At 44.8% G+C, this 12,048-nt stretch overlaps 1 protein-coding gene across 2 annotated transcripts in view; it reads left to right on the top strand.

The window, feature by feature from the left end:
• The window catches only part of ADGRG2 (adhesion G protein-coupled receptor G2), a 123,843-nt gene that overhangs the window by 53,929 nt on the left and 57,866 nt on the right, over window positions 1–12,048 (top strand). For both annotated transcript variants that reach the window (XM_040468272.1, XM_040468271.1), the window contains exon 3: window positions 338–456. In XM_040468272.1, coding sequence (XP_040324206.1) covers window positions 339–456 — 118 coding nt within the window. In that variant the 5' untranslated portion in view covers window position 338. The remainder of the gene's footprint in view (window positions 1–337; window positions 457–12,048) is intronic.

The following is a 12,048-nucleotide window of genomic DNA, read 5'->3' as shown; positions in this document are numbered from 1 at the left end:
GCCTGACGCAGGGCTCAAACCCACCAACCGTGAGATCATGACCTGAGCCGAAATTGAAAGTCCTCCGCTTAACCAGCTGAGCCACACAGGTGCCCCTGTTTTTTAAAATAATTTTGAATGTAATACGATATCCCACTGGGTGGTCTTCCCATAATCAATATAGGTTTTGCTTTTTGTAGCCAGTGCCCGGCTGGCATTGCCAGTTCTCTGGAACCAGAGTAATTTAAAGGAAGCAGGATTGCAGTTTGCCTTGGTTAAGTAACTGACCTCTTGGGTATTTCTGTGTTGTGATTATGGCGTGCTGTGATGATGATGTTTTCCCCTTATTTTATTCCAGGATGTTTTTCTGTGGCAGGCAGTGTGGCCATGCTGGCAGACCCGAAGAACTTCTACTGCTGTTCAAGATATTTCTTACCGTCATCTGTCTTCATGTTGTTCTGGTTACATCCCTGGAAGGTAAGGTGCTTGCTTTTCAAATTTTTTTTTTTCCATTTTTTCCCCGTTCTATCTCTGTAATGTGTGTTTACTTAGAATTTATTTTTTTGCTGCAAAATAAGCATAAGACTTGCCATTTTAACCCTTTAACCATTGGCATTAAATATATTCACAGTTTTGTGCAGCCATCACCACTACCTACTTTCAGAACATTTCGTCATCTCAGATAGAAACTCTGTACGTGTTTCTTTTTTTACTGTTTATTGATTTTTGAGAGAGACAGAGCACAAGCCGGGGAGGGGCAGAGAGAGAGAGAGGGAGAGATAGAATCCGAAACGGGCTCCAGGCTCTGAGCTGTCGGCCTAGAGCCAGACGAGGGGTTCGAGCCCACGCACCGCAAGATCGGCGCCTGAGCCGAAGTCGGACGCTTAACCGACCGAGCCACCCAGGCGCCCCGAAACTCTGTACGTGTTCAACAGTAACTCCCCATTCCCCTTCCCCTCAGTTCCTGGTAACCTCTGTTCTTTCTGTCTCTATGAATTTGTCATTTAGGTACCTCATATAAGTGGAATCATATAATATTTGTCCTTTTGTGTCTGGCTGATTCACTTAGCATGCTCCCAGGGTTCATCCACGTTGTAGTATGTATCAGAACCACATGCCTTTTTAAGGCTGAATAGTACTCCATTGTGTGTGTAGACCGCATTTTGTTTATCCATTCATCGTGGATAGACATTTGGGGTATTTCCACCTTTTGCTACTGTAAATAATGCTACTGTGAACATTGGTGTACAAGTACAAGTTTGAGTCCATGCTTTCAATCCTTTTGGGTACATAAACCTAGCAGTGGAATTGCCGGATCATATGGTGATTCCGTGGTTGACTTTTTGAGGCTCTGCCACACTGTTTCCCACAGTGGCACTACATTTTACATTCCTCCCGGCAGGGCACAAGGATTCTGTATCCTCACCAACACTTCCTGTTTCCTGCTGTGCCGATAGTGGGTGCGAAACGGTATCTCATTGTGGTTTTGATTTGCACTTCCTTACTGATTAGTGATGGGGAGCATCTTTCATGTGCTCAGTGGACATAATATAGATGTGTTTTTAGAGAAGCCGCTACTAAAACCTTTGGCCCATTTTTGAATTGGGTTGTTTGGGGGTTTTTTGATGTTGAGTTTCAAGAGTTCTTTTTATACTCTGGATATTAAATCCTTTACCAGATAATGCAATTTGTAACTATTTTCTCCTACTCTGTGTTATCTTTTCACTGTCTTAATAGTGCGCTTTGATGCACTAAAGGTCTTAATTTTGACGAAGTCCAATTGATCTCTGTTTACTTTTTTGCCTGTGCTTTTGCTGTCTTATCCAAGAAACCGCTGCCAAATCTGATGTCCTGAAGATCTCTCCCTGCATTTTCTTCGAAGAGTTTTAGAGCGTTAGCTCTTGTGTTTAGGAGCTTCGATCCATTTTGAGTTCATTTTTGTATACGGTTTGAGATAAGGGCCCCACTTTGTTCTTTTGCACGTGATAGCCACTTTTCACAGCGCTCTTTGTTGAAAAGACTGTTCTTCCCCCGTTGAATGGTCTTGGTACCTTTGTCAAAAATCACTTGACCGCATGCGTGAGGGTGTATTTTTGGTGTTTATCTGTTTTTTAAAAAAGTAGCTACTTGAAGGCACTTCTGCATGGAAGCTTTAAGGGAAGTAGATGGAGAATTAGCCAAATGAAGCAGAATGGTTTTCAGAAAAGAGGATCTTTAGAATGAAACAAGGAGGAAAGGTACATAAAAGAAGGCAGCAGAAAGGCCAGAAATCCTGGCTGTAACATCTGTAGGTACAGCTGCCAAAAAAATACCACGCTATGCACATGGAAAGCATCCTCGCCTGCAGTGTTATTTAAGAGGAATTCTTTTTGTTAAAGTGTATTTTTATTTGTTTTGAGAAAGATACGGAGAGCAAGTGGGGGAGGTGCGGAGAGAGAATCTCAAGCAGGCTCTTCACCTGTCAGCGCAGAGCCCGATGCGGGACTCGAACTCACGAACATGACCCCAAGCCGAAATCGAGAGTTGGACGCCCAACCCACTGAGCCACCCAGGCGCCCCTTTAAGAAGAATTATTCAGGCCACACAGAGAAATACCTTTCTTATTCAGAGGAGAGTGGCAGGAGCAAGGAACCTTCGCTGGATAAAGCGAGTATCAACGAACAGCAAACAATGACATGTAAACAACACACACACACACACACACACACACACACACACACACACAACTTAAGTGGAAAACTTCCCAACAGGCTAAAACACAACTGACAGTCTTTCAAAAAGTAGGCACTGGGGCATGTCAAGAAGCCACCACACTTTCCAAAAAGAAATGACACGAGCTAAGTGCATACTGACTGCTTATAGTGTGCCAAGTTCCTACCTGCTTTACACATTCACTCTCTTAAGCTTCTCAACCAAATCCATGAAGGAGAGATCCTAGCCGTAGCCCCATTTCCCAAATCAAGACACTGAGTCTCAGAGAGCTAAGTAAGTTACTCGAGGAAGTAGCTGACTGGGATTTGTGGCCAGCTCTGAAATCTGTGCTCATAACCAGAAAGCCAGAGTTCTCAAACATCTGAAAACATCGGTTCTCAAGATAGCAGAATGCCCTGGAGGACTTGTTAAAACAGGTTTCTGTGTCCCTCCCCCACAGTCTTTGATTCAGTAGGTAGAGGGCAGGACCCGAGAACTGACGTTTCTAACAAGCTCCCAGGTGATGTTGATGTGATTGGCCCAGAGTCTACACTGCCTGCACAGCTTGCCGAAGACATAAGTAGGGGGCGCAAATTCCCCCCCCCCCCCCCCCATGGAGATCACAAGTTACGAACTCTGTCGCGGGCCTGTGACGTTTATGTAAACTATGCTCGCACATCGTCTTCTCGGGGCATTAAAACGTCACTGTGGGATTGGTGGAGCAGATATCAAATGTCCCCACTCTACTGATGAGTAAATGTCCCCAGGGACGTAAGTCTTTCTGAAAAAATGTATTTAAACATGATGAAAAGGGGGCAGGTAAACAGGAAAGTACACGCACGCTGACGGCTCCCGTGTCTCTCTGACCGAGAATGATCTGTGCCGATGGGACCATGTGTGGCCCGTGTGTGGAATAAGCCAGAAGCGCCAGGGAGTTAACGCTTCAGAACAGTGAGGGCTGAGAGTTTGTGTTCACCTGCGTCAGCTTCCTCGTCCCTTGGAGAGGTGATGCTGAGGTATGTTCTACAAACCTAGTAGATTGTTGGATTGTGCCGCAGTTACCCGTAGTAGTAACCCGCTCATTAGTGTACCCATTGTGGGCTTTACTCCCTTCCCTATCATACTTCCCTACTCCCTCCCTCAGCTTTCTGGGGTCCCCCCACTTGGAACCTCACTAATTTTCCAAGGTCCAGCTAAATATCACTACCTCTATAAAATCTGCCCTGATCTCCTCAAAAGAAGTAAATCTCTCTCCCCAGTGCTCCTTTCTCTCTTTTTTTTTTAAATAATTTTTTTGAGAGAGGGAGAGCAGGGGAGGGGAGGGGTGGGGGGGAATCGGAAGTGGACTCCGTGCCGACAGCAGGAGCCTGAAGCAGGGCTCAAACCCATGAACCATGAGATTATGACCTGAGCTGAAGTGGACGCTTAACCGACTGAGCCACCCAGGCGCCCTGCTCCTTTTTCTCTTTGTCCATATCTCTTTATACTTGTCACCTTATATGACAGCATTAGGTACTTCCTTTGCCGAATGCACTTTAATGCATCACGAGTCCTTTTAGTGCACCGTCCCCGGGCCGCGTGAGAAGGGAGAAGAAGGGTTTGACGAGGCGGGTGGGAGACTGATGGGAAGCAACCTAATGAGGACTGGGGGCTTGCCCTGGGCCAGGCCCTGCTGGGTGCTTTATGTACGTCATCTCATTTAATCCTCACAAAAACGCATCACGATAGATAGGTTTAGTCTCAGTTTGCAGATGAAGAAATGGAGTATCAAAGAGATTAAGTCATTTGCACAGAGCCTGAGAGCTTGGGGGATTCCCTGTTGGAACCCATAGCCTATACTGTTCACACTCCACCAGGCTGCCTCGTAAGTGCCTGGAGACCAAATGCACGTGTCGGTGAGGCACGGGGAGACGCTGGAGAGGGAGGGGGTCTGGGGTAAGCTGCCAGAGAGCAGCCATTATCCTGGGCTCTGGGGGCTCTGGATCGCAAACACAGTAGCTTCGCCCTGGAAGCCTGAGAGTGACTCAGTAGCTCTTAATTAACAGTAGGAGAGGTCGGTCTGACAGTCTTTTATTAGGCCACTGGCCAACAGAGAGAATCCTTAGACCTTAGTGCTTTCAGTTGTATAATTTGGTAACGTGTGAGGGAATCATTCTTGGTCTACCAGAATCCCAGATGAGCTTTGGTAGGTAACTATACTTTCTAGCCTCTAGCTTTCCTGGGCTATGCCATGCCTTTTTCTTTTCTCTCTCTCTCTCTCTCTCTCTCCCTCTCTCTCTCTCTCTTTTTTTTTTTTTTTTTTTTTTTTGTCTTTGAAGGAGGTCTTCTTTTAGGTACAACTATTTTCCAGAGGGTGAAATGACATAATAATGGAAGATGGTTATAATCTCATTCTTGCAGGGTTGTCTTCCCCATTTGGAAACAATTACACATTTGAGCCAGTTTAGTGAGCTCATGAGCTATAATCCCCAACTTTCTCTCTCTGGTCTGGGCCTAGATCTTTCTGTGCTGCAGGCATTTCCAGTGGTAGATTCCTCTCTAATTCCCCTCTTCCAAGGCCTCACTGTCTTATTTCCTCTTACCTTCTCATGCTTTGTCCATCCAAGTCTTTGTTCTTCCTTGTGCAGTGCACGTTAAAGCTGTAGGAGCGTAGACTGTAATGCTCTTGAAAGGCAGGGAACCTGTCTTGTTTGACTTTGTCCTCTAGTATCAAACCGGGTGCTGCACTCCTTCCCTCTCAATTCCCCATCTGTGCAAATGAGATTTCAAATACCATGGCGTTGATCTGATGCTCAGCCAGTCTTCCAGCCCTCCGAGTTCCCACTACCCCGACACAGGCATGAGGCCGCTTCTGGTAGACCCTCACTCTTTTCCCTGGCAGGTAGAAGTGGTGACAGGGAATGGTAGAGGCTCTGGATAGATTGAGGAGGAAACTGAAAGCAGAGGACGTTTTGTGTCTGATTTTCCACTTGGAAGCCCTGGTCGGAACTCCTCATAGCAGCCTATACGTCAACACGGGGAGCATGGTAGAGATGAAAGATGGTGGCATAGTGCGTTTGGGCAGAAAGAAGGCTAGAGATGATGTCTTTTTCAAGTCTTTTTTGTCTCTTGTGGGGCAGGGTAGAGATTCTGATTGGCCCTCACTTTCCTTGTGGGTAGCTGTGTTGTGAGCCAGGTGCAGGGACAGGGCTACAAAAGTGATGGTGTAGACAATTTAGACTGGCAGCCAGGTGCAGGATGTGACAGACACTGACTGGTGGGACCTGAGGGGACCTGGTCAGCAAGAGACGGACCTGCAGGCCAGGGTGGGCTACTGAGAGAATTGACCATGCGGGCCAGTGACACAGCCTTCAGCAGTGAATGCCAACTGGATACCCAGGAACCCCACAGGGTGAGGGAGATCTTCGGAGAGGTCATCGAGAACCCAGTGCTCAACATGGGGTGGGCTCACAGATCCAGGCTCTTGGTCCCTGTTGCCAGAAGGACACTAGCGCCCCATTCCCAACCTGGAAGCCATCTTGACTACCGGAAGGAAGAGGCGGGAATACAAAGATTGTGCATTTTTCCAAAAGACATTGACTTAACTGGAGATCGTTTTAGAGCAAAAGAGAGAGCGACCTTAAATCATCAGGTTTAAGAATGCTTTTCCTGAACCTCTGGAATAGAGGCTCAAAAATAAGATGGAACCTTCTTAGACATTAAAGGAAGCTTGGGTATTTTTGTATCCATTTGTTTATTGTTGCTATTGTTTGTACATCTAACTTCTGTTTATAAATTTTAAACTAAGCTTAAAATGAATACATATTAAACACTTCAGACGTGTGAGGACACTTTGCTAGGCATTGTTGAAGGTGATCATCATATCCCAAATTCTGCTTTTCCTTCTGGTTTTCTCTTTTCAGGTATGAAGAAATATCTAGTCAGGTCCTTGTGGGTAAGGGTGGCGACTTTTTCCTCTCTGTATCCTTCATAGTCTAGCACAGACTAAGTGCTCAATAAACTCTTGTTGTTTGACTGGTTTTGATTTGTGACTCTAGTCACAGGCCTAGAGATACTCTAGAACGTGAGCCTCTCCCCTCAGCTTACATCACCAGCATCGCCCTCGTCTGAAGCCAGTGAGTTCTGATACGACATAGGTTACTCTTCTAAAGTTTTGCATAGGCCGCAATGGAGTGGCTGCTCATTGGCTAGAATTACTCTTGAAGAATGGTGTCCTCGCCTCTCTATGATGAAGGGTCTCAGCTGATTGCCTGTTAAGATTCCTTCAAACTCTGAGATTCTGTGCGTTCATTTGTCCAGTAGGGACAGTCTTCAGATTCCTAATTCACTGTCCTGGATTTACCAGGGATCTTCGGGGTCTGCTTTGAACCGAGAACCACTTATGTCTGCCATCTCATTTCAAAGCTGCTCTCCAATTCAAAATTCTTAATGTGAAGTTGGAAACAATTTAAAATAGTTTTTAGGGGCGCCTGGGTGGCTCAGTCAGTTGAGCGTCCGACTTCGGCTCAGGTCATGATCTCGCGGTTTGTGAGTTCGAGCCCCGTGTCAGGCTCTGTGCTGACGGCTCAGAGCCTGGAGCCTGTTTCAGATTCTGTGTCTCCCTCTCTCTCTGACTCTCCCCCATTCATGCTCTGTCTCTCTCTGTCTCAAAAATAAATAAACGTTAAAAAAAAAATAAAAAAAATAGTTTTTAAACTTCATGTTTTTACGTAAGGTGATTTCAAAGGGTCTTAAAGTTACAGCGAAGCCAATCAATCTCTTGATTTCTAAATTGATAAAAGCTCCCGAAGTGGCTTTTGCTGACTGGCAAATCAGCCAGTTGCCAGTGCTATCCTTGCCTTGCTCGTCATGGAAAAGTCCCAGTGTTCCTTGGTAGGATCCAGTAGCAACAGCTCATAGTCCCGGACTTTAAAAACAGCAGCAGATGTGGCACCTGGGTGGCTCAGTCAGTTGATTGTCCAACTCTTGGTTTCAGCTCAGGTCATGATCTCACGGTTCGCGGGTTCGTGCTCCGCACCGGGCTCCGTGCTGACAGTGCGGAGCCTGCTTCGGATTCTCTCTCTCCCTCTCTCTCTGCCCCTCCTCTGCTTGTGTTCTCTCTCTCAAAATAAATAAATAAACTTTATTAAAAAAAAAACAAAAAACCCAGCGGCAGCAACAACCCAACTGGATACTTCTGTAGGTCTTCATGGTTTACAAGGCACCTTGGCATACGTCATCTCACCATGTCCCTGCTGAGGTAGGCAAAGAAAATTCTATTATCCCTACTTTGCTGATGAGAAGATTGAAGCTTAAAGCAATGCAGTAACTTTGAAAGTTATTCAGCTAGAAGTAGTATCAGGGTCCTTGAAAGCAGCTCTCCAGAACTCTGTCCTCCACATCAGCCTGCACAAAGTACTTGCTTTTGGCAATAGGAGTACGTTGTAGCCAACATCCTTAACAATGGTGATTTTAATCATAAGGAATGTCCGTTTAGACCAGGGGTTGGCAAACCTTTTCTGTGAAGAGCCAGCTAATAAATATTTTTGGACTCATGCGTCATCCACAGTCTCTGTGGCACCTAGTTGACTCTGTTGGTGTAGGCAAAGCAGCCATAGGCAATATGCAAATAGGCGTGGCTTTGCACCAATGAAACTTTTGTTACAAACGTGGGATTTGGCCCATGGGCCGTAGTTTACAGATCCCTGATTTGGACAGAGCAGAAGCGGTACAGCATATACTACTGATCAAATTTATATGCCAACCATTCCTTGCTCTTTACTTGCTGGCCAAGCCCTGGCTTCACAGGGTGCTTGCTCCTTTCCACATGACTCAGGAGCAAATCCTAATTATTCTAAGCCAACCGTGGAAATGCTGTTCCTTGCCAGTGTTTGATTTTAGGAGTGGGCATGTGGCTTCCTTTTGACCAATAAGACACATGGGAAAATCTGCTGGGGGACTTTGAGGAAAAATTTCCCCACTCTTTTTTGAAATTATTTTTTTAATGTTTATTTATTTTTGAGACAGAGAGGGAGAGCCTAAGTTGGGGAGGGGCATAGGCAGAGAGGGAGACACAGAATCTGAAGCAGGCTCCAGGCTCTGAGCTGTCAGCACAGAGCCCGACTTGGGGCTTGGACTCACGAGCTGTGAGATCATGACCTGAGCTGAGGTCACAAGGTTAACCTATGGTGCCACCCAGGCACCCCCAGAATTTCCCCACTCTTAAAATGAGACTCAAGGAGAAATAGTTTTTCTTCTTCTGGAGCTGCGCTGTCCAATATGATAGCCATTAGGCACATGTGACTATTAAATTTAAATTAATTAAAACTAAATGAAATTAAAAATTCAGTTCCTCAGTCACACTAGCTATAATTTAAGTGCTCAGGAGTCCCATGGGGCTAGTGGTTGCTGTACTGGACAGTGCAAATGCATAATATTTCCATCACTGCAGGAAGTTCTGTCAGATAGTGCTGTATCTGGATGTTTCTGGGTCTGGATTTGATGCCTGGAACACTGGTCGCCATCTTAAATACATTGAGAGGAGGTAGTGAGTGCCAGTGGAAAATGGAGATACCCTGAGAGTTTGAAGATATTGAGCAAGGGGCGCCTGGGTGGCTCAGTCGGTTAAGCGTCTGACTTCAGCTCAGGTCACGATCTCGCTGTCCGTGAGTTCGAGCCCCGCGTCGGGCTCTGGGCTGATGGCTCAGAGCCTGGAGCCTGCTTCCGATTCTGTGTCTCCCTCTCTCTCTGCCCCTCCCCCGTTCATGCTCTGTCTCTCTCTGTCTCAAAAATAAATAAACGTTAAAAAAAAATTAAAAAAAAAAAAGAAGATGTTGAGCGAACAGTGTTCTGAAGGTGAAAGAACAGAAGCATGGAAAGGGCCTGGGTCTTCCTGAGCTGCAGGATGAACCCTCTTAGAACTGTCTGCTTTAGGATTTCTTAAGTGGGCTAAATGAATGTCTTTAATGTTTATGGTACTTTTAATTGGGTATTCTGTGACTTGCCCCTGAAAGCATTCTTACACATAGAAGAGTTAACATTTCAAAGGTTTACAGTTGATTCTTGAAAAAAAAACAACGGGGGTTAGGGGTGCCGATCCCTGTACAGTCAAAAATGTGCACATAACTTTGACTCCCCAGAAACTTAACAACTAATAGCCTACTGTTGACCGGAAGCCTTACCGGTAACATACATAGTTGATTAATGCATATTTTGTATGTTATACGCATTATACACTATATTTAAAAAATTTTTTTTAATGTTCATTTATTTTGGGGAGAGAGAGAGACAGACAGACAGCATGAGTGGGGAAGGGGCAGAGAGAGAGGGAGACACGGAATCCAAAGCAGGCTCCAGGCTCTGAACTGTCAGCACAGAGCCCGACGTGGGGCTCGAACTCACAAACCGCGAGCTCATGACCTGAGCTGAAGTCGCATGCCTAACTGACTGAGCCACCCAGGTACACTGGGTGTACTGTATTTTTATGATAAAGTAAGCTAGAGAGAGGAAAATGTTGTTAAGAAAATCGTAAGGAAGAAAAAATACATTTGCAGTACTGGCCTGTATTTATTGAAAAAATCTGCGTGTAAGTGGACCCGCGCAGTCAAACCCGTGTTGTTCAAGGGTCAAATGTGCTATGCATGATGTCCTTGTAAATGCTTCATGTGTTACTTTAGTGGAACCGGACAATAGCAACAATCAAGTGTTAATCCCTTATTTCCTAGATGAGAGAGCTGAGGCTTGGACAGTTTGAGTCACTTCCAAGTTCACACAGCTGGAAAGTGGAGGTGCTGGGATTCTAGAACCTGTGTTCTTAACCGTTTCCTTTGTGTTTAGTCCCTGAAGCAGTCGGAGATGGGTTTTTTTTTGTTTGTTTTGTTTTTTTCTTTTTTTTTTTTTTCAACGTTTATTTATTTTTGGGACAGAGAGAGACAGAGCATGAATGGGGGAGGGGCAGAGAGAGAGGGAGACACAGAATCGGAAACAGGCTCCAGGCTCTGAGCCATCAGCCCAGAGCCCGACGCGGGGCTCGAACTCACGGAGCGCGAGATCGTGACCTGGCTGAAGTCGGACGCTTAACCGACTGCGCCACCCAGGCGCCCCCGGAGATGGTTTTTACACAACTTTGACTGAAACTTAGCCATGTTCATTCATCCTGAAATGGATTTGTACTCCCAAGGGACCAGATAAAGATTGAGGGAGATCTGAAGGATAAAAGCAGTAGCTCCACTGATTTAATCTATCAGGGAGTAAGTTGATATTCCAAGGGAATACACTGTTGAAATGTACCTTGAGGCGGGTGTCTCTTTACTTCAAGGAAATAATAAGAAACACATTGATCTTGGCAAGAAGTCTTGTGTTCATAAGATCGCAGTGCTGCTGTAAAAAAACATCAGTATAAATCGAGGATGCTTTTGTAATGACGTCTGTGGCAATTGTGTTAGTTTCTTTTAGGAATGCACGTAGCTTGAAGTAAAAGCTACTCCTGTTGCTGTAGTGTTCATTACAGTATATAGGATTTTGTTAAAGAAGAGAGAAATGAAAAATGTGAAATGGGCAGTAGTCTCACTTTGGCGAATAAATTAGAATTACTTCTAATTATCTCATTAACTGAATGAATAAGAACCGAACACAGAGTTCTTAGTATGCGGTGGTGTATTTCAACCGTATAGTCGTTTTTTTTTTTGTCTTGCTCCTAATATATGATATGTTATTACACTGATTTGGATTCATGGTAAGGTCTAACGTTCTGGGTTTTAGTGGACGGGCAGGAGGGGATGAGTTTGAATTCGTAAAAAATGTCCAGTTACAGGATCTTTTCAAAATAGAATTTTAATACTTTTAAGTGAGTTGCATGATGTGACTACAACGCAAACTCTATCTGAGGTTAGGGGCTTTGTGTCATTTCCTGCTACAACCCAGTCCCTGGCGTATGCAGTAGGCCTTTAAACATTTTACCAAATGAATAAACTGGGCAGATTCCTTCATGTTTCTGGGCTTGTTTCTTCACTTATAGTGTGAGGAGGGTGGGCTAGTTTGGTCTGTAGTCTTTTCCCTACCTAGGACCTATTTTGTAGTTCTTTTCGTCCCCTGAACTCCAAGCCCGAAAAGATAGTATCTTTCAAATGATTTATTTAAGAATTTTTTTTTTCATTTTTGTGTTGAGCAAAGACGTACATAACTGGATCCAGTTTTTGTGATCAGCAGTAGAAAACCAGTATAGCTATAATTTTTACAAATCACACTCTAATTTTCTCATGCAGCTTACTGTGGGTAAATAAGCAATTTTTGAAATAATGATCTATAATCTAAGTGACTACGCTGCCAGTTTTCTAGATCTATAAAATTGTACTAGGTCGTCTTCAAGTCTCCTTTACCTCTGAAATGAATTTCTATGAC

The sequence above is a fragment of the Herpailurus yagouaroundi genome, unplaced genomic scaffold (genome assembly GCF_014898765.1).
Source record: "Herpailurus yagouaroundi ecotype Mexico unplaced genomic scaffold, PumYag 67690, whole genome shotgun sequence".
Taxonomy (NCBI): Eukaryota; Metazoa; Chordata; class Mammalia; order Carnivora; family Felidae; genus Herpailurus; species Herpailurus yagouaroundi.
This window is presented reverse-complemented; position numbering and strand designations above follow the sequence as displayed.